The sequence below is a fragment of the Dendrobates tinctorius genome, unplaced genomic scaffold, assembly GCF_039654945.1.
Source record: "Dendrobates tinctorius isolate UK_male_01 unplaced genomic scaffold, ASM3965494v1 ptg000203l, whole genome shotgun sequence".
Classification (NCBI taxonomy): Eukaryota; Metazoa; Chordata; class Amphibia; order Anura; family Dendrobatidae; genus Dendrobates; species Dendrobates tinctorius.
The window spans coordinates 12925651-12948758 of NW_027361870.1; the positions used below are offsets into that span (position 1 = coordinate 12925651).

At 42.8% G+C, this 23108-nt stretch overlaps 1 protein-coding gene across 3 annotated transcripts in view; it reads left to right on the forward strand.

Annotated features, from left to right (window-relative positions):
• The window catches only part of TASP1 (taspase 1), a 260025-nt gene that overhangs the window by 193709 nt on the left and 43208 nt on the right, over positions 1 to 23108 (forward strand). For all 3 annotated transcript variants that reach the window (XM_073553817.1, XM_073553816.1, XM_073553818.1), the window contains one exon: positions 12715 to 12825. In XM_073553817.1, coding sequence (XP_073409918.1) covers positions 12715 to 12825 — 111 coding nt within the window. The remainder of the gene's footprint in view (positions 1 to 12714; positions 12826 to 23108) is intronic.

A 23108-nucleotide genomic window follows, 5' to 3' on the forward strand; every position in this document is an offset into this window, starting at 1 on the left:
TTGTACAGACAATAGACATTATTATTATTATTATTATTGCACCATTTATTCCATGGCGCTTTACATGTGAGGAGGGGCATACATAATGCATACAAGTACAGTAAACAATACAAGTCACGACTGGTACAGGATGAGAGAGGACCCTGCCCGCGAGGGCTCACAATCTACAACGAAATGGGTGAGGATACAGTAGGCGAGGGTAGAGCTGGTCGTGCAGCGGTTCGGTGGATCGGTGGTTAATGCAAGTTGTAGGCTTGTCGGAAGAGGTAGGTCTTCAAGTTCTTTTTGAAGGTTTCCATGGTAGGCGAGAGTCTGATATGTTGTGGTAGAGAGTTTCAGAGTAGAGGGGATGCGCGGGAGAAATCTTGTATGCGATTGTGGGAAGAGGAGATAAGAGGGGAGTACAGAAGGAGATCTTGTGAGGATCGGAGGTTTCGTGCAGGTAAGTACCTGGAGACTAGGTCACAGATGTACGGAGGACTCAGGTTGTGGATGGCTTTGTGTGTCATGGTTAGGGTTTTGAACTCGAGTCTTTGGGTAATGAGGAGCCAGTGCAGGGATTGACAGAGGAGAGAGGCCGGAGAATAGCGGGGGGACAGGTGGATTAGTCGGGCAGCAGAGTTAAGAATAGATTAGAGGGGTGCGATAGTGTTAGAGGGGAGGCCACAGAGCAAGAGGTTGCAGTAGTCAAGGCGGGAGATGATGAGGGCATGGACTAGGGTTTTTGCAGATTCTTGGTTGAGGAATGTACGGATTCGTGAAATATTTTTGAGCTGAAGTTGGCAGGAAGCAGAAAGGGCTTGGATATGTGGTGTGAAAGAGAGATCATTGTCAAGGATAACCCCGAGGCAGCGAGCTTGTGGGACTGGAGAGAGTGGGCAGTCGTTTACTTTAATTGATATGTCTGTTGGGGGGGGGGGGGGGGTCACGTGAGATGGGCGAAAGATGATTAATTCTGTTTTGTCCATATTACGTTTTAGAAATCTAGCGGAGAAGAAGGATGAAATAGCAGACAGACATTGAGGGATTCTGTTTAGTAGGGAGGTGATATCTGGTCCAGAGATGTAGATCTGTGTGTCATCAGCATAGAGAAGATACTGAAAGCCATGAGATTCTATGAGCTGTCCGAGGCCGAAGGTGTGAACGGAGAAGAGCAGGGGCCCTAGGACTGAACCTTGCAGGACTCTGACTGATAGGGGGCGCGGTGAGGAGGTGGTGTGCGAATGGGAGACGCTGAATGCCCGGTCTGCTAGGTATGACGCAATCCAAGATAGGGCCAAGTCTGTGATACCAAGAGATGAGAGAGTCTGTAGTAATAAGGAATGGTCCACTGTGTCAAAGGCAGAGGACAGGTCCAGGAGGAGGAGGACAGAGTAGTGTCGCTTGGCCTTGGCAGCTAGTAGGTCATTGGTGACCTTAGGGTAGTTTCAGTGGAGTGGTGTGGCCGAAAGCTGGATTGCAAGTGGTCAAGGAGGGAGCAAGAAGAGAGGTAGAGGATAGTTCAAGATGGACGTGTTGTTCCAGTAGTTTTGAGGCATAGGGGAGAAGTGATATAGGGCGATAGCTAGATACAGAGGATGAAGTGGGATGGGATCGGGTCAAGTGCACAGGTAGTGAGATGTGATCTTGAGAGTAGAGTGAAGAGTCGATCTTCTGTAATGGTGGAGAAGTTGGTTTTGGGGGAGGGGGGCAGGTAGGAGGAAGGGCACTGGGGGTTGTTGACCAAAACTGTCTCTGATGTTATCAATCTTCTCCTTGAAAAATGAGGCAAAGTCTTCAGCTGAGATGAGTGGAGAGGGAGGAGGTGCTGGGGGGCGGAGGAGAAAATTGAAGGTGTTGAATAACTGTTTAGGGTTGTGAGACAGGGAGGATATGAGAGATGAGAAGTAGGTTTGTTTTTCTGCAGCGAGTGTGGCCTTTAAAGTAGTGAGGGACTGTTTGAATGTGATGAAGTCCTCATTGGAGTGGGATTTTTTCCATCTCCGCTCAGCAGCACTGGAAGCCCGCCTCAGTTCTTTGGTCAGACTGGTGTGCCAGGGCTGTCTGTTGATTTTGCGAGTTTTGGTATGTTTGAGAGTGGCCTCTGATTCCATAGGTACAGCTATTGTGGTGTTATATAGAGCGGCAGCAGCATCCGCATTGTGTAGGGAACTTATATCTGTAAGAGGGAGAAGGGATTCAGACAGTGTAGATCGAGGTGTTGAATATTTCTGCGAGGGGAGTTTTTGAGGTGGGGATTGTGGACCTGAGGAGGAGAGGGAAGAGAATGTAAGTAGGTTGTGGTCAGAGAGAGGAAGAGGTGAGTTAGAGAGGCTAGATAGGGAGCAGAGGCGGGTGAAGATGAGGTCTAGTGTGTGGCCATCTTTGTGAGTGGCTGCAGAAGACCATTGAGTGAGGCCGAAGGAGGAAGTGAGAGATAGAAGTTTAGTGGCAGCTGAGAGGGAAGTGTCAATGGGGATGTTGAAGTCGCCCAAGATGATAGTGGGGATATCAGTGGAAAGGAAATGAAGTAGCCAGGTGGTGAAATGGTCAAAGAAGGTGGTGGCTGACCCTGGAGGGCGGTATATGACAGCTAGCTGGAGGGGGAGTAGATGCGCACAGAGTGCACCTCGAAGGAAGGGAGGGTAACAGGGCGGCAGTGGGATTGGGGTGAAGGAGCAGTTATCTGACAGGAGAAAACCAACTCCTCCACCATGCTTGCAGCTGGGGCGGGGTGTGTGGGAAAGGTGGAATCCACCATATGAGAGTGCAGCAGGAGAGGCTGTGTCAGAGGAGGTGAGCCAGGTTTCGGTGATGGCGAGGAAAGAAAGTTTGTTAGTAATAAAAAGATCATGGATGAAATAAAGTTTGTTGCAGACAGAGCGTGCGTTCCACAGAGCTCCTGTTAGTGGGACTGGGGAAGCTGGGGCCGGGCGAATGTGTATAAGGTTGGAGTGATTACGGAAAGTTGTGTTTGGGTGTGGATGGGAGGTAGAAATGGCTGGGAATGTGGTGAGGAGGACCAGGATTTGGAGAGATATCGCCGGCAGTGAGGAGGAGCAGAGAGAGTGTTAGCAGGTGGGAGCAGGAGAGGGCATGAGGGGGCTGTCTGTGTTTGGAGACAGAGGATTGTATGTTGAGGAACAGATCTGAAGAAGAGGCGAGATGGATTGGAAGGATTGAAGAAGAGATGAACAGTTCCTTACTAGGTGTAGGGATTAGTGGGGTTATCAGAAAGTGAAGGATTACAGGGGTTAGAGTGGTAACAAACAAAAACATTGTTTACAGTGACTCTTTCCAGTTACATTCTGGTCCCTTCTGGTTCCATTGTGGATTAATTCATATTTTCATATCATCTCACACTTTTAAGATACACACTTCTAGGATACACACTGCAGACTAAAGTCTTAGCAGACTTGTGCTATGCAATATATGTGCTACAAAGTGCATTCAGGTGTGAAGCAGAGAGGAGTGGTCTGTGCTCCTCTTGGTAAGAGGTAAGAAGTCTTTGTGGAAAGCTGAGTGACGTACCAAGTGAATGCTATGTGCAGAGGTAAGTAGTCTTTGTGGAAAGCTGAGTGACGTACCAAGTGAATGCTTTTATGCTTACGGCATAACAATAATCCCATAGATTATAACAAATACCAAGAGGAATGAGGGCCCTGCTCGCAAGCTTACAGTCTATGAGGAAAGAGGTAGACACGAAAGGTGGGTGGTAACAGTTGCCCTGATTGTATGGACCAGCCATAATGTTAAGTGTGTAACAGTACAGACACAGAGGGCTAATGGATGCATAAAGCATGTGGGAACATGATGCGGGGAACCTGGTTATGGTAAAACTTTTGGCTGTGCCACACAGGGATAGATTAGGTTAATGTGTTGAGGCGATAGGCCAGTCTGAATAAAGGCGTTTTCAGGGCACGCTTAAAGTTGTGGGGATTGGGGACTAATCGTATCGACCTGGGAAGTGTATTCCAAAGAATTGGCGCAGCATGTGTAAAGTCTTGGAGACGGGAGTGGGAGGTTCTGATTATTGAGGATGCTAACCTCAGGTCATCAGCAGAACGGAGGGCGCGGGTAGGGTGGTATACCCATATAATAGAATGCACCAGATAGTCCTCAATATAGTATAATGCACTCATATGCAGACTCTATAGTATAAGGCAGCCCCCATAGGCAGACTCTATAGCATAAGCCAGCCCTCATAGGCAGACTCTATAGTATAAGGCAGCCCCATAGGCAATCTCGGTATAGTATAAGGCAGCCCCCATAGGCAGACTCAGTATAGCATAAGGCAGCCCCCATAGGCAGACTATAGCGTAAGGCAGCCCCCATAGGCAGACTATCGTATAAGGCAGCCCCCATAGGCAGACTATCGTATAAGGCAGCCCTCATAGGCAGACTATCGTATAAGGCAGCCCCCATAGGCAGACTATCGTATAAGGCAGCCCCCATAGGCAGACTATCGTATAAGGCAGCCCCCATAGGCAGACTATCGTATAAGGCAGCCCCCATAGGCAGACTATCGTATAAGGCAGCCCCCATAGGCAGACTATCGTATAAGGCAGCCCCCATAGGCAGACTATCGTATAAGGCAGCCCCCATAGGCAGACTATCGTATAAGGCAGCCCCCATAGGCAGACTATCGTATAAGGCAGCCCCCATAGGCAGACTATCGTATAAGGCAGCCCCCATAGGCAGACTATCGTATAAGGCAGCCCCCATAGGCAGACTAACGTATAAGGCAGCCTCCATAGGCAGACTAACGTATAAGGCAGCCCCCATAGGCAGACTATCGTATAAGGCAGCCCCCATAGGCAGACTATCGTATAAGGCAGCCCCCATAGGCAGACTATAGTATAAGGCAGCCCCCACAGGCAGACTATAGTATAGCATAAGGCAGCCCCCACAGGCAGTCTCTGTATAGCATAAGGCAGCCCCCACAGGCAGTCTCTGTATAGCATAAGGCAGGCCCCATAAAAATTAATACAAGACTCACCTGAGTCACCTCTCCCCCTGGTACCTCCGAAGCTCTGAGCGCCCGCACATCTCCAGACAGCGGGCGCCGTGTAGTGACGTCATCGTGACCCCGTCTGTGTCTGCATCAGTGACGACAGATGCTGAGAGGGGGATGATGGGAGAGTGAGTGTAACGCTCCCCCTCATCAGTGCAGCTGATAGAGTTGCACTTGCGATGACGGGCGGGGGGGACCCACTGCTGGCCCCAGGCCCCCAGCCTGCTCGGGGGCACCATAGCGGCAGTGCAGGGAAATCAACTCTCCCTGCTCTGCCACAGAACGTAACTGTGAACGCCGATATAGTTACAGTAGCGTAGTTCCGGGTCTGCCCCCTGGTAGCAGTGCTACTGGTAGGGGCTCATCATTCTGTGTTTAGGTGACTCTGAGGTTCATCGTTTTGGGGCTGTGATGGGAGCCATCATTCTATGTTTCGATGCTGTGGGGCATCATACTGTATTAAGGGTGCCGTGGAAGCCATCATATTATGTTGAGGGTCTATGGGCATCATCATCATATGTTTGAGGGCTGTGGGGATCACAATGCGTGGGAGATCATACGGACCATCATACTGTGTATTGGGGACTTCAGGGGCCATCATTCTGTTTGGGGTTTGTGATGGCCATGACACTGCATTAGGGGCTACGGTGGATCATACTGTGAAGGGTCATCATTCTGTATATAGGGAGCTGTAGGGGATCATACCGCTTTGATGTCCTCATTCTATGTGTGGGTTGATACTTTAGAGGGTCTGTGGGGGCCATCATTCTGTTTGAGGAGATATGGTGGGGAACTTACTGTGTGGGGGACTTTGTAGGCAATCATACTTTGTGAGGTCCATCATACTGTGTATAGTATCATACTTTTTTTGGGAGGGGGGCTGTAGGGGGATCATACTGTGTATAGGGGGACTGTGGGATTCAGTATACTGTGTGGGGAGCTGAGGACATTCATACTGCGTATGGGGACAGAATAGTGCTTTTGGGGGAGCTGATGATCATGGCATAATTGCTGATGAACAAGAGCGGTATGATTTTCTGATTTATTTTTTATGAACTATAAAAGTCAGTAAATTATACGATTTTGGTCTGCTGAATAAGCAATAAAGTAAATATTACTTCTGATTAATATTAACAAATTACTTCATGTTAAGATCAGTGTATTGGTTCAGTTAATTGACTTGCGGAAATGGGCGCTGAAGCGTTATACGGTAATCAGAAGCCCTGGCAAATTTGGGTGTCTTTTCATAAATTGCTGCGCAAGTTGAGCACTTGGTCCAAGCAAGGTACATGTGATCTTGCCAACACAGCCGCCACCACGTTATGCACATTATCACACTTGACCATGCCTGGTTGCAGGTTAGAGGCGAGAACCACAGATCTGTCTGGTCAGTTATTCCTTTCGATAACTTTGCCATGGTCTGCGGTTTGTCTTTTAGACAAATAAGCTTCAGCAGAGCCTGTTGCTGCTTCACTGAGGCAGTGCTGCAGAGCTTCCATCTGATGTGTGCTCTGAGATAGCACGTCGTAGATGGAGGATGAGGAGGAGCAGAACGGGGTGTAGAAACTGGAGTAGGAGGTGGAGGAAACCCTGACATAAGTAGAGCCATCATGCCTTGGTGTCAGTAGCACATGTGACGTGCGAGGGTAGGACTCTGCCCTGGCCTCACAATGTTCACCCATTGTGCCGTCGGTGAAATGTTGTGTCCCTGTCCACAAGCGCTTATCGACATGTCAATTGTTAAGTGAACTATCTCATTAACCGTGTTGGTAAGGACACGGGTGATGTTCCTGTACACGTACTGGTACAAGGCAGGGATGACTCACTGGAAGAAATAGGGGCAGCTGGGGATCGAGTACTGAGGGACTAAATTAAGCAGGCCAATTTTGTTTTTGTTTCTTCAAACCTACCAAATTACACACAAACCAATTTCTGCAATATATATGACAATAGTCAAATTTTTTAACAAAAATATTTTGAGACATGTAACAGGCCAGACTGTTTTAAAAAAATTTGAACCCACTGTAATTTTACACAAAGCACATTAAACTGTATGGATGAATAAATGAATTCATAAACATTTTTGGAAGATTTTTAGTTTTGTTTTATTACTATTGTAATGTGACAAGAACCACGTTAAACTGTATGGATGATTAATTGAATACATAAAAAAATGAAATTTTTTTGAGTGCTTGATACCACCAAAATTTAACACAAAGCATGTAATTCTGTATGGATTAGTAATTGAATGCAGAAAAATTTTTCAACGCTTTTTTTTTTTTTCTTTGAATCTTGTATACCTCCGAAATGTCAAAGAAAGCACCTAATGCTCTATGGATGACTAATTGAATACAGATAATTTTTATTAATGCTTTTTTGTAGTGTTCTATATTACCGTAATGTACTACAAGGCACCTAATACTGTATGCATGAGTAGTTAAATCTAGATAAAATGTTCAACGTTTTTGAAGTGTAACATACCACCGTAGTGTAACAAGAATCACGTTAAACTGTATGAATGACTAATTGAATCCATTGAAAGTTTTTGAACATAAATATTTTGAAATTTTAGTTGCTGTACTCGTGCACTCATAAAAGCTTTGCAGAAAGTGCAACGGCATTAAAAATTTATAAGGTGGGTCATCCAGTCATCCATAGACCCAAGAAAGGAAACAACTGGGGGGGCCTCATTCTTCCTACAAGCTTAGGCCCCCGTAGTCCGATCACCAGTTCCTGGATCCTGACTCTTTCGTCCGCATTTCCCAAGAACTCCAGCGGTAAAGTATGCAGCCTAGGTTCGGGCCTTGTTGGTTCTGGGAAAGCGTCCGGTTCTGGACTTCAGGCTCTGGCCACATCCACTATCGTGCCGTTTTCTCTGGCTCCAATATTCCTACAGTCACTCCCTCAAGAGTCTCTCTTGATTCTATATATTACACCTTTTCCCACATATCATGCTTCAAACTAAGATACCAAATGTAAATTTTTGGTGAAGAATCAACAACAAGTTTAACACAATTGTGAAGTTGAAAGAAATTTATTGGTTATTTTAAGATTTTGTGGAAAGTCAAAAACTGAAAAGTGGGGCGTGCAATATTATTCGGCCCCTTTAACTTAATACTTTGTTGCTTCACCTTTTGCTGCGACTACAGCTGCAAGTCACTTGGGGTGTGTCTCTATCAGTTTTGTACATTGAGAGACTGAAATTCTTGCCCATTCTTTCTTGGTAAACAGCTCGAGCTCAGTGAGGTTTGATGGAGATCGTTTGTGAACAGCAGTTTTCAGCTCTTTCCACAGATTCTCGATTGGATTCAGGTCTGAACTTTGACTTGGCCATTCTAACACCTGGATACTTTATTTGTGAACCATTCCATTGTAGATTTTGCTTTGTTTGGGATCATTGTCTTGTGGGAAGACATCTCCTTCCCAGTCTCAGGTCTTTTGCAGACTCCACCAGGTTTTCTTCAAGAATAGTCCTGTATTTGACTCCATCCATCTTCCCATCAATTTTAACCTTCTTCCCTGTCCCTGCTAAAGAAAAGCAGGCCCAAACCATGATGCTGCCACCACCATGTTTGACAGTGGGGATGGTGTGTTCAGGCTGATCGGTTGTGTTGCCTTTACGCCAAACATATCGTTTGGCATTGTTGCCAAAAAGTTCGATTTTGGTATCATTTCACCAGAGCACCACCTTCCACATGTTTGGTGTGTCTCCCAGGTGGCTTGTTGCATTTTTTAAACTACACTTTTTATGGATATCTTTGAGAAATGGCTTTCTTCTTGCCACTCTTCCCTAAAGCCCAGATTTTTGCAGTGTATGACTGATTGTTGTCCTATGGACAGACTGTCCCACCTCAGCTGTAGTTCTCTGCAGTTCATCCAGAGTGATCATGGGCCACTTGGCTGCATCTCTGATTAGTCTTCTCCTTGTTTGAGATGAAAGTTTAGAGGGACGGCCGTGTCTTGGTAGATTTGCAGTGGTATAATACGCCTTCCATTTCAATATGATCGCTTGCACAGTGCTCCTTGTGATGTTTAAAGTTTTGGAAATCATTTTGTATCCAAATCCTGCTTTAAATTTCTCCAAAACAGTATCACGGACCTGCCTGTTGTGTTCCTTGGTCTTCATGATGCTCACTGTGATTCAAACAGAACCCTGAGACTATCACAGAGCAGGTGCATTTATATGGAGGCTTGATTACACACAGGTGGATTATATTTATCATCATTAGTCATTTAGGACAACATTGAATCATTCAGAGATCCACAATGAACTTCTGGAGTAAGTGTGCTGCACTGAAAGTAAAGGGACCGAATAATATTGCACGCCCCACTTTTCAGTTTTTGACTTTCCACAAAAATTTAAAATAACCAATAAATTTCGTTCAACTTCACAATTGTGTTCCATGTGTTGTAGATTCTTCACCAAAAATTTACATTTGGGATCTTTATGTTTGAAGCATGATATGTGGGAAAAGGTTGAAAAGTTCCAGGGGGCCGGATACTTTTGCAAGGCACTGTATATATACATATGCGTGTGTGTGTAAAATATATATATATATATATATATATATATATATATATATACAGTGGGCAAAAAAGTATTTAGTCAGTCAGCAATAGTGCAAGTTCCACCACTTAAAAAGATGAGAGGCGTCTGTAATTTACATCATAGGTAGACCTCAACTATGGGAGACAAACTGAGAAAAAAAAATCCAGAAAATCACATTGTCTGTTTTTTTTTCATTTTATTTGCATATTATGGTGGAAAATAAGTATTTGGTCAGAAACAAGCAATCAAGCTTTCTGGCTCTCACAGACCTGTAACTTCTTCTTTAAGAGTCTCCTCTTTCCTCCACTCATTACCTGTAGTAATGGCACCTGTTTAAACTTATCAGTATAAAAAGACACCTGTGCACACCCTCAAACAGTCTGACTCCAAACTCCACTATGGTGAAGACCAAAGAGCTGTCAAAGGACACCAGAAACAAAATTGTAGCCCTGCACCAGGCTGGGAAGACTGAATCTGCAATAGCCAACCAGCTTGGAGTGAAGAAATCAACTGTGGGAGCAATAATTAGAAAATGGAAGACATACAAGACCACTGATAATCTCCCTCGATCTGGTGCTCCACGCAAAATCCCACCCCGTAGGGTCAGAATGATCACAAGAACGGTGAGCAAAAATCCCAGAACCACGCGGGGGGACCTAGTGAATGAACTGCAGAGAGCTGGGACCAATGTAACAAGGCCTACCATAAGTAACACACTACGCCACCATGGACTCAGATCCTGCAGTGCCAGACGTGTCCCACTGCTTAAGCCTGTACATGTCCGGGCCCGTCTGAAGTTTGCTAGAGAGCATTTGGATGATCCAGAGGAGTTTTGGGAGAATGTCCTATGGTCTGATGAAACCAAACTGGAACTGTTTGGTAGAAACACAACTTGTCGTGTTTGGAGGAAAAAGAATACTGAGTTGCATCCATCAAACACCATACCTACTGTAAAGCATGGTGGTGGAAACATCATGCTTTGGGGCTGTTTCTCTGCAAAGGGGCCAGGACGACTGATCCGGGTACATGAAAGAATGAATGGGGCCATGTATCGTGAGATTTTGAGTGCAAACCTCCTTCCATCAGCAAGGGCATTGAATATGAAACGTGGCTGGGTCTTTCAACATGACAATGATCCAAAGCACACCGCCAGGGCAACGAAGGAGTGGCTTCGTAAGAAGCATTTCAAGGTCCTGGTGTGGCCTAGCCAGTCTCCAGATCTCAACCCTATAGAAAACCTTTGGAGGGAGTTGAAAGTCCGTTTTGCCAAGCGAAAAAGCCAAAAACATCACTGCTCTAGAGGAGATCTGCATGGAGGAATGGGCCAACATACCAACAACAGTGTGTGGCAACCTTGTGAAGACTTACAGAAAACGTTTGACCTCTGTCATTGCCAACAAAGGATATATCACAAAGTATTGAGATGAAATTTTGTTTCTGACCAAATACTTATTTTCCACCATAATATGCAAATAAAATGAAAAAAAACCAGACAATGTGATTTTCTGGATTTTTTTTTCTCAGTTTGTCTCCCATAGTTGAGGTCTACCTATGATGTAAATTACAGACGCCTCTCATCTTTTTAAGTGGTGGAACTTGCACTATTGCTGACTGACTAAATACTTTTTTGCCCCACTGTATGTGTGTGTATGTGTATATATATATATATATATATATATATATATATATATATATATATATATATATATATATATATATATATAATGTGTGTGTGTGTATATATATATATATATATATATATATATATATATGTGTGTATATGTATCGAAATGTGCCACAAAGCACCTAATACTCTATGGATAACAATATAGTCAATGTTTTCATCGAAATGTGATCAGCTGCCGCAGCTGTATTTTTAGCAACAGACTACAAAGCCCTAATCCCTGCCTAGATGCTGTATTAAGCCATTCTCCCTGCTCCTGCAGCACTCTCCCTCCCTAGGCTAAATACAGAATGTATTTGATACCAACAGCAAAGTACAAAAGATAGCCCTAACAAGGACTGTTAGTATGATTGTTCAGCTTCAGCACCACTATCAACACTACAGGACTCTGATTCATTAAACTATGCACACACACGCTAGGACAAGCACTCCCTCCCTCCAATAACTGTCACAGAGCTGTGCAATGGCTTCAGTGTGCCTGGCTGGGCGGGCTCCTGTCCTTTTATAGCCTCTGATGTCACACGGCCAGCCAATGCCACTACCAAGATGTCTACAGCATTACAGTAACTTGCAGGCAATGCCTCCTGTTTATGGGCCGTGTAACAGGTGGCAAACATGCGGGGACGGTGATTTGAGTTTGAAATTGAGCACCTGCTAATGCTCGCCAAGTTTAGTATCACTGAACATGTTTGCTCATCCCTATTTGTTACCGTTAGCTAAATTTTAACTCAAGTGACTTATTGTTAGAGGCAACTTTATTCAAAAAGTGGAACTTTTTTGAAGACTTACAAGGTGGCACACAAATTTTAGGATATTCTCTTTTTGATTGTGAATGTTCCTCAGTATTGTGGAAAGTTACCATGAAATGCAACTTCTGGGGGACACATTGAGACACCATGTGAAAATCAAAGATTGGGCACTCCTTGTTGCAGCTTGAAAGGCACTTGGTATGGAAATGAATTGTTCACCAGAAAATGGAAAACCATTTCAGGCACCCATCTAGCAGTTTTTGAATTCTTACCCCTTGGCAGTCAGTAGTGCTGGTTGTCTAGATAACTTTTTAGAAGGAAATTACAGTGCATGTACGAGTATGAATGTGATTGTGTTTGCCCTTTGTTGAGAGAGAGATATAGATAGATAAAGAAGATATAAGAACAGCACAGTTAAGAGCAAAACCTCACAGGTACATACCATCCTTTATGAATAAAAGTACCCAAAAAAAATCCCCCCAAAAATTGAGGGAGCACACAATACTAAAGTTGAAAAAAGTGTTCTTTAATGGCTCATGTGGCGACGGTTCGATCCTTGATGTGAATCTTTCTCAAGAGAGAAACGTCGCCACATGGGCCATTAAAGAGCACTTTTTTCAACTTCAGTATGATGTGCTGCCTCATTTTTTATTATTTTATTTTTAGATAGATAATGTGTATGTGTGTACAAAATATATTGTTTGTATATACTTCAATAATTTTCTTTTCTGTTTTGCAGGGTGTGGAGAGCACCTGGTAAGAACCATATTGGCCAGGGAATGTTCTATTGCGCTGCAAGCTGAAGATGCACACCAAGCTTTGCTCGAGTCTATGCAAAATAAATTTATTGGTAAGAGCCATATAAAATGTATACAACCCCAAATTACAAAAAAATTGGATTGGTGAGTAAAATGGTAAAAAAAAGAATTTAATGATAAGGAAATCCGTTATAGCAATATTTTATTCAAATCATAACACAGATCAAATGAAAGGTTGGACATATTTCCATCTTATTTTAAAAAAAAAATAAAATTTAGAAATTGATGGCAGCAAGACATCTCAAAAAAGGTGGGATCGGGTTAACAGAAGGCTGGAAAATTATGTGGTACTAATGAAAAACAGCAGAATGGTCAATTTTCAAGTAAGTCACATGACTGTGTATAAAGTGTATGCTAAAGAGGCAGGGTCTCTCCGAAGCAAAGAAAGTCAGACCGAGGTATACCAATCTGAACTGCATCTAAAATTGATGGAACAATTTGCAATTTAACATTGAGGAACATTTTTTTCAAAGACATTTAATATAGCACAAATTTCATTACATAATATCAAAAGGTCCAGAGATTATGGAGAAATCCATGTAGACAAATCACAAAGCCAACAGTCTATGTTGGATGTTTGTGATTTATGAGCCCTATGACTGGGAAAGTGGAACTGGTAAAGCTGTTCAGCAATGGCTTCTCTCTTACCACTGCCCCCATAGCCAGTTCTACAAAGTATATTGCTCATAAATGAAAATGGACAAGTTGTTGGTGTTAAAGGGGGTTGTCCGGGGCTAACAGATGGATAACCTATGCGGTCATATATAACAGATCAGTAGAGATATCCAGGAGTGGCTATTAAATGGAACATGTCACCAGGTTTTTCCCATATAACCTACGGCCATCACATTTCAGTCCTGTGTTACACCATTCTAGAATGCTGTATATAATAATACTGACTTGCAAAACAAAAAGCTTTTATTATACTTTGCTACGGGGAGGTCTGATCTGATGGATGTCATTGGTCTTGGTTCAGCTCCTCCTTTCTTCACACGTCCCGTGTCATCCACAGTGTTCCCAGTTGCTCTCCCTTGCAGGCATACTTCTCTCTGCCCCACTGAGGGCATAGCAAGTACTGTAGTGCGCATGCATCAGCGCTCTTTGGCCTTTCCCAGCGTATGCGCAGGACAGTACTTTGCTCTGCCCGTAGCAGGGCAAAGAGAAGTACGCCTGCTCCTGTTTTGTAGAGCGGCATGGAAACTCCTGTATTCCAGAATGCCGTAACCCAGGCCTGAAAGGTGGTGGCTGTGGGTTATATGGGAAAACCTGGTGACAGGTTCCCTTTAAACAATGGACAGAGCCGAGCTGTTCTAGCTCTGTACGTTGTTTACATCCGCCCCCTTGTTGATGCAGATAACAGCTGATTGGTGGGGGTGCTATGTATCAGCTTTCTGATATTGATTATCTATGGGATAAGTCATGAATATGTTAGTCCCTGACAGCTGCTTTAAATTGTACACTACTAAAAACGTCAAGATTTACAATGCAAAATGCGCCAGAGCGCTGTTGGGAATTTTGACATAAAAATGGCGATTGGATTTCTGCCCTGTGAGCAGTAACCACATTGTTGCTCAGTTGGCTAAACCAAGGCTTTTCCTGCACAGAGTAAGTAGCATGTTATTTCTTTCTGGGGTGACACCAAACATCTGCCCAGGAATTAATCTGACCTGTGTGAATGGAGTATAAAGGGCTGTTTAGACTGGATAGTAATCCACAAATGAGCGTTCATAAGATCATCAGCAGCCTATGTAATAATGCAAAAGTCTTACTCATGCGCTAATTGTAACATGCACGCTACAATCATATTAATGCCTACGGGATCATAACGCTCCGCTGCTCAACTTGGTCATTTATGGCCAGAAATTGGCCAGTCTACATGGGACTTCACAGTGACAGACGGCACAGCACCACACATTTTATTGACAAAGCAAAAATAAAAACTTCTCCTACTGCAGGTTTTCATTTAAGGTGCGCTTGTAAACCTCAAGACTTTACCCACATTTTACATCCGTCTTATAAATAAATGTGACTTATGAAGTGAGGTATTTGGGAATATATTCTGAAGAGCTGCTTTTTTCACATATGCCTGCCAGATAAAAAAGAAATTCTTCCAGCTTGCTAAGAAATTTGTTTATAGCTTAGCTCTGGATAATGTCCTGGGTATAAAGGGTAATTTTATCTATACAAAAATAGCAAAACAAGCATTTGATGTGTCATGCATAAATCTGACTGGCGAAGTGGTTTCCAGTTACCCCAATTCTCCCCCTGAGGACTAAGAAGGATAAAACAAGTGCACTTGGTTTGTGAAAGAAATCAAAATTGACTTGGACGGTTCTCGCTGACAGTGAGCAGATGCCGCTATTTACCATCCAAACTAAGATTTACATAAGTGTATTTAAAGAGATAATTAAACCGGCCTTATGGCTTTTGTACAAGTTACACATCGTGTGCAGTTGTGTGGGAGGAAAAAAATAGAAGCCTGCGTCTCCAATTTTTGGCAAAATGAAACGCCATCATATATGTTACACTTGTGCTCAAATTATGCTGACACCTAAATAGTTGGGGCATATGGTGATAATTACTCGTATTGCGTGGTAACTGCTCTTCACAGCACGCTACTCCTTGCAAAGAAATGTTTTATCCCCGAGAAAATAAATGTGCCCTCACATGGTGTGTGGGTGTGTTGGGCAAATTCATAGAATTCCATAGGACAACAAGGCAGATCTATCAAGACAAGCAAAAATCTAAAGATTTTAGATAGCCACCAATCCAGAATGGAGTCTATTTTTCTAGTTTACATAAGTTCCTATTTTATAAATCTGCTTTTTTTTCTTCTAAGTGAGCTGTATTGACATTTTAAATTTTCCCCTGTACCCAGTTTTGTTTAATCTCCGCTAAGGCTATGTGCACACACTGCGGATTCATCTGTGGGTTTTTCCGTGTGGAACCACAGGTAAAGTGACCTGCAGATTAGCCTGCGGTTTTGCCCTGCTATTTCACACCTCTACTATGTTAAAGGTGTGAAACCGCAGCGGAATCCGCACAAACAATTGACATGCTGCGGTTTATAAACCGCGGAAAAGACCGCAGCGTGAGCACAGCGGTTTTTAAAACCCATAGGGTTACATGGTACTGTACCATGTCTGGTCGGACCGGAACCGCAGCAAAAACCGCAGCGTGTGCCCCCAATTCATTAAGACTGGTGTTTTCTATGCCAATATTAATGAGGGGTGTACAGGAATAAAATGCGCCAAATTCATTAAGCGGCGCACGGCAGTTAATGTATTTAGCACAATTTATCATTGGTGTGCACCTCCATTTCCCTCACCAGAAAAAAAAACATTTAAGTGCCAAATACTTTGCCAATATATCTGTTTCATTCTGGGGTCCTAATGCGTGGACCACAGGAATCTCGAAAACTAGGGTTTTAAAGTTCCCTGTATGAGTGATGAGTGGAGTATTAGCAGGCATGCACTAGAAGCAATTTCTTGATACCTGCATTAAAATGGCTTTCATATTAACTCAATTTATCACATGTCTAGAGGATAGGTGTGAACTTATATTTGTGAGAAGGGGGGATTTCACAAACTGGAGCCCAAAGAGGATCCCAATATCCCCTGTATGATTTAGATTGGCTTTAGTCAGAAATACAGATTCTGCACACATGTGGCTGTGTATGGCCTCTAAAATGTATTTCAATGTTCCACCATCCGCATACGTGACTGCTGCTTCAGTCATTGCGTATTGGAGCAGTGGTCCTTCGTGCGCGCTATTTTTGTATTGGGCGCATGTAAGTGAATGAAATAGTGGTTGCCCGACTGCTCACAGGGACCTTAGGGTCTACCACTGTCATGATTCTTGGGGATGTCATCAGTTGGACACTCAGTATTCTTACATTTATCGTCTATGGCCCATAAATGTTGTTTATGGAACACCCCCTTTAAATTAGGTGGGAGTTCTCAGAAGGAATTAAACAAAAAACACTAAGGGGGATGTCTTAACAAGCATGTGACAGCAATTTCTAGATGCATGAGAACTTACCGAAATAAAAAAAATAATTATTGGAGAAATATATTCTTCTGGGGCCAACTTTTTGAAAATGATACAAAAAATGATGCCGGTTTATAAAACACTCTGCTGAAATTAGCATTAATAATAAGGATGAGAAAAGCTGAAAACATTTGGATGCAGAATACGAGTACTATCAGCGTTGCTTAGCAGTAGAATTTAAAACAATTGAATCATTTAGAAGTACATGAGAAGGTTCCAGTAAAATTCATTTTTGCTTTGGCTCCAGAGGGCTGAGGATGGGTTGGGCAATATCAAGTTCGCACACAAAATACCATCTTGCTCTTTGCTTGGAGGTGACCGATTTTTGGCTATTTTAGTACATTTCTTCCATCCTATTTCAAGCGCATCTCTCAAACTCTATAAAAGGCTTGGGATGTCTTCCAAGAAGGCAATGCCTGGCTTAGACACTTGGAGCTCTCTAATCTGCAGGTGATGGACAAACCAATGGCAGATGTCGTTTTTTTAATCAAAGCACAGCCAACCAACGTTTCAGCACTAAAAATAAGACCTGGAATAATTAGATTTGTGAAAACACATTTGTTAAATGTTACTGCCCTGGATGGTGATCTGTTGAGCAATAAATCGACTAGTGAAATGCCGGCAAGTAGGAAGGAGTTGTGTACAAGAATAATCCAAAAAAAAATCCAAATATTACAAATGGGGATGTACTCTTTTATGATGAAGCCAAGTTTATGGACTGCAGCGTTGCCATAAATATTTGTGTTTTGACGATTTCAGAAAAGCTGGCAAATAATGAACAGATAAAATGCGGTTTATAAAATGTCGATAAATCTTCTCACCACAAGATTCTGGAAGGCGTTGTTCGTGCATTTTCTGCCTTGAACTCTTGGGATGTTTAGACTATCGCAATATATGTTCTTTTATATTTATATTATAGCGGTATGAATTATGACAAGTTGTGTATATTTATGTACAGACATAACAGGCTATTAAAGGCGTATTATACACAACACCACTTGTGTGTATATTGAAAGCGTTTTTCACTGGTGTTCTCTTACAAGCACGGGGGGCAATGGTGAGAATAGGAGCAATAGTGTAAAATGTTAATATTTCCTTGTTTCTCCAGCAGTATATAAGCATAGCAATCATGGTATTCTAGGACTAAAACAGCTGCCAGGAAAGTAGATATGATACACTGGACATCTTAGCATGTATGTGATACTACCAAATAATTGAAGCATGATATGTAGGAAAAGGTTGAAAAGTTCCAGGGAGCCGAATACTTTTGCAACGCACTGTATGTATGGTTACTGTAGGTCTTGAAATGAACAAATTGTAGTAAGCATAGCACATGGAGGGGAATGGTACCAATAATTACAGGGCAATTGTCACCTGTCACTCAAAACATGTGTATTTAGGACAAATTAAGGGCCACCTGCAAAGAGCATGCAAAGAAACAACTGATGAACAGCCATACGGTCCCATTAAAAGCAAACACTTTATTGGATACAAAATGTAAAAAGGTAGATAATAGGTACAATGGTAGGGGCAGGGTATAATGCACACACCATATGGTCACACATCAAATATGGGCATCAAGACCAAACACCTCTGCATCTGCATATACAACATGATAATTATAGAGCATAATGCAGGCTGCAATATAATAAGAGCAAGTGCTCACATGACCCAAAAAGAGTTAATGACACAAAAGAGCAGCCATAGATCATAATAGAGCGAAAATACCTGGATAATGCAGGAGATAGTGCAGAGGTGAAGGACCGTCGGCCCTCCCCGACGCGCGTTTCGGAGCGCAAAGCTCCTTCCTCAGGGGGCGTGGTCTTGAAATGGTAGCGCTATAACATCAGAAGACCATAGTCCGTTTTACCTAGAAATAGGAAGCTGAAGTTACAGCACATGGGCTCCCCAAAGCTAAGAATTTTGGATAAGCGACTTGAGTTCTTGAATAGATCTCTGGCGGTATTGATGTGTAGCATCATGTAAATACCATAGCCTACCTGAGCGTTGTTACTATCTTATATATTGCTGCAGCCTCCCTTTTGTAATGGCTAGTGCGAGTAGGGTAATACGTTGTGTTATAAATGAATTATCCTAAGCCGACAATGAGATCCGTATACTACAGGGACATGGACAGTCTAAGGTTCTGTTCACATGTCTAGTAGTTAATTCTGTTTCTGAATTTGCTCTGGGTGGTAAAACCAAAAGGAAATAAAATGATTCAGTACAGGAACCATTAAATTGAAAATGCCCTAAAATGTCTTGCGTTTCACTGCAATTCATTTTTTTTTGTTAGATCAAAAAAGTATTTTGCACATCTATCTTTGTCTTGCCAAAAGAATGAATAGCAATTGGATTTTTTTTTTAATATTAAAGTCTATGGGAAATGACTCACACCGGGATGGTTACCTGTTATGTCATCCGTTAAAGTGAATTTGTCACCAGGTTTTCGCTACCTCATATGAGAGCAGCATAATGTAGGGAAAGAGACCCTGATTTCATTGATGTATCACTCAGTTTACTGGTTGCAAGAGTTGTGGCACAGAGTTCTTTCATGTAGCAGAGCTCAGAAAGCTGCCCCCGCCCACACCACAGCTTTCTGTGTACATTGTCTATTAACAGTAAGCTGCTTATCAGTGGACTGGCGTGATCGGACCATGGCTCTCGCGCAAGCTGTGGTCCAGGTAGTGAAAATCTCCTATTGCTAAAACATTCATTGTATTAAAACAACAACACACAGTCTAATAAGTGACAGATTGCGGAAATCATTATTTCTGCCCCTACATCATGCTGTTCTGAGAGTCCATAGCAAAAACATGCTGACAGATTCCCTTTAAAGGATTTGGTGTTTGAAGCACTGCACATGCCAAGAAGACTAGAGGTGTCCAGAGACGCTTTATGTAAAAATGGATCTTTGAGAAATGGAACAAAAAAGGACGCTAAGCAGAAACCCAAGTTTGCTCTGTTTGTAATGTACCGTAATTATTAAAATTTTCTTTTTAATATTAGACCAGTTACAAACTGCTGACAATTGTTAATGTGAACATAGCCGAAGACCCTGTCTACATGTCCAGTTATCATCTTCTTGTAACGTCCTATATTGAGATCCTTTTTCCCATAGACGTAAATGGAAATATAAAAAAAAAATGGATTCAGTTGTTATCCTTTTTTTTTTGGCTGGACTAAAAAAGTTGACCATAGTACGCTATTTGATCAAGCTGAAAAACTGATAACTGGAAAGGAGGCAATTGGACGACATTTTAGGACATTTCCAGCTACATTCAAACTAATGGATATTGAACCGAAACATTTTATGTTTTTGTTTCCCCAAAACTGATTAAAAAAGTTGAAAAACCACAGGACAGGAGAACAGAGCCTTAGCCATTATCAAGATATCCTACAGACCTGTTCCCATTCATACTTTATTGAATCCAGAATTCAGGCATTTCAAGGGGCGAGATGAGAGGAGCCCTAGTCGGTACAAAGAGGTGTATCCAGTAAGTTTTAGCACTAAGTGTATATTTCTTTTCCAAAGATTTTATTTGGATTTTAAAATAACAGGCAAGAATAGGGAGTAAGGGCAGGAGAGGAAGGAGGGGGGGGAGAGGATAGGGATGGGAAGGGAAAGAAAAAAAAGGAGGGACATAGGTAAAATAACAATGCAACAATATAACAATATAACAAGAGTGATATTACACTTATCTAAGTGTATATTTCAACGTGTGTTGTACAATTCCGGCAGACTAAACATCAGCATCCTTTTATAAGTCTGCAATGTAAAAGAAAATGTGTAACAGTTAATTATTTCTTACATAGTCAGACCATCTGCAACCAAGTATATGTTCTTGTGGAATCGGTGGAATATTGCTAAGTAACAGAGTTTTGGCCACTTCCACCCCTCTGATCCTCCAGATCTCTGATCAAGGGATGATGAAAAATTGCCTGGAGTTAGGAACTTTCAGTGGGTTTATCTTTTAAAGCAGAACTGTCATCACATCTTGGATCGTATTTTACTTTACTACCCAGGATGTATACATGGCATGAAGCTAAGAAAGGAGACCTCTCTCCATGAGTTCCCATTCTCCTGGACAAGCAGTCACGTCCCATTTCATAAAACGTGCCCTGGAAGCATCTAGCCGGGCTGGGACATACTTGTGAGACACATTATGCCGCTATTAAAGGCCAACAAGTGTGCTGAACTCTGTATTACAGAAAAAGAATGAAATGTTGCCTTCACAGCCAAATTACAATTTGGTTACACTCTCTTGCCATAGCGGGTCCCATGCAGCAGTAAGCAGCTCGCTGACCACACAATGGCTAGGAGGTAGCCTTGTGTTTATGCCCTACCCTACCACTGTTTCAATGTGTTCTTACCATTTACAGCCATCTTTGGTGTTGCACGGAAATTAGAAAAGAACGGCACTCCTTTGATAAATAGGATCGGGTCCCAACCCTTATGATACAAAATTAGTGGAATCCGGCACTCTAAATAATTTTTTTTATAGAAGTCAAGGCATAGTGTATAAAAGTTTTGACCTTTCCGTCTAATCAACCTTTCTCAGATATACACTAGAGACATATCATTTCACAAATGCATGGAAATTAGACTCTGGCTGTATACATTTCTAATAGCAGCCCCCGTGCTCATGAACCTAAGGTTAGATGCCTGGTGCAGTGGTTCCAAATGAAGCCGCTCATTGAATGAACGTTTCTTCTTTTAACGGCTTCATCGTTTTTGCACCATGAAGCAGGTGAAAGCAGTAACAAAAGACTGAACATGTGCACAGCAATGTCATTTTGACATTGCTGTGCATTATGTTAATTTTTTTTGTGTGAAGTTTTTTAATGGTTTTTTTTTGGGTGGAATCTGCCGGAAAAAGATGTTGTGTGCACATACCCTTAGGCTGATAGTAGCAGCTCAACCAAATGTGGAAGCATTCAGCACATTCAAAACTATACTACAAAAAGTGGACCAGCACCTCCGAAGAGAATAAAGCAAGCGTGAACAGGTGCGAACAGCTATCATTGCATAATACACAATCAAAAGAATAAAGCAGCCTCTGTAAGTGCTAAGGTTTATGTAGACATTGAATATATGAAATTTAGACTGCATTACCGCTCTATAGAACAAACTTATAAAATGAAGGTACTTGGCACACAAACTGACCAGTTCATGTGAGCCCACCAACCACGACATTGAGTCCATTTATAAAGAAATCGGAGTATGGAATATAGTTAGATTTGTGTTTTGTTTTTTTTTTAAATCAGATTTTTTATTCAATAAGTAAAGCGAGTACAACTCATACCCAATAACATACAATTAGGCATTTAACAGATTTTGTGTCTCCCCCCCCCCAAGTAGTCAGCAATCACATTTTCCACCTCCCTTTGGGTACCAAACAACCAGATTTTACAATCCACACACCACTCTGTAATATGCAGCTGGAACAGGACACTCACTCAGGAGCCTTTATGCAACCTCTAAGGCTGGTTTCACATTTGCGTTAAAAGCCACGGCGCCGCTAAGCCCCGCCCCCTGCCACGCCTCCGCCAGTAGCTCTGCCTCCAGGCGCATGACACTGCATTCGTCATGCGTCCCCTATCTTTATCACTGAGGACGCAGGCCGTGCGCAGTATGCGTTTGGCGGCGCCTGCGTCCTTTTGACGATGCGCCGAGCGCAACCAAATTGCAACAGGTTGCGTTTGGCGCTGGTCGGCGCACCGTCAAAAGGACGCAGGCGCCACCAAAACGCATACTGCGCACGGCCTGCGTCCTCAGTGGTAAAGAGAGGGGACGCATGCAGCGTCATGCGCCTGGAGGCTGAGCTACCGGCGGGGGTGGGGCTTAGCGGCGGCCGTGCGCAGGCCGACGCTGCGGCCTTTAACGCAAATGTGAAACCGGCCTAATATATCTTAAATGTCAATATACCTCCCTACGTTGTCTTCAACCATGATGCCCAAATTTGTTCAAACTTTTTTACAGCATTCCTTCTCCGATTATATACTTTCTTCTATAAAAACTGTATAATTCACTTGCTGGATATATTCCGTTCTAGAGGGCGGCTCAGCCCTCACCCAATATCTGGCAATTAATTTCCTGGCCATGTACAGCAGCCTAGCCATGGCTAACTTCTTTGAGATTTTTATTCCAATTTCTTCCACGTACCCCAACACACACACTAATGGAGTCCTAAGCACTACACATTCATACCTCCCTCCCCTCAATCAGACTAATCACCACAATCCACAAAGCTTGTAAGCGCGA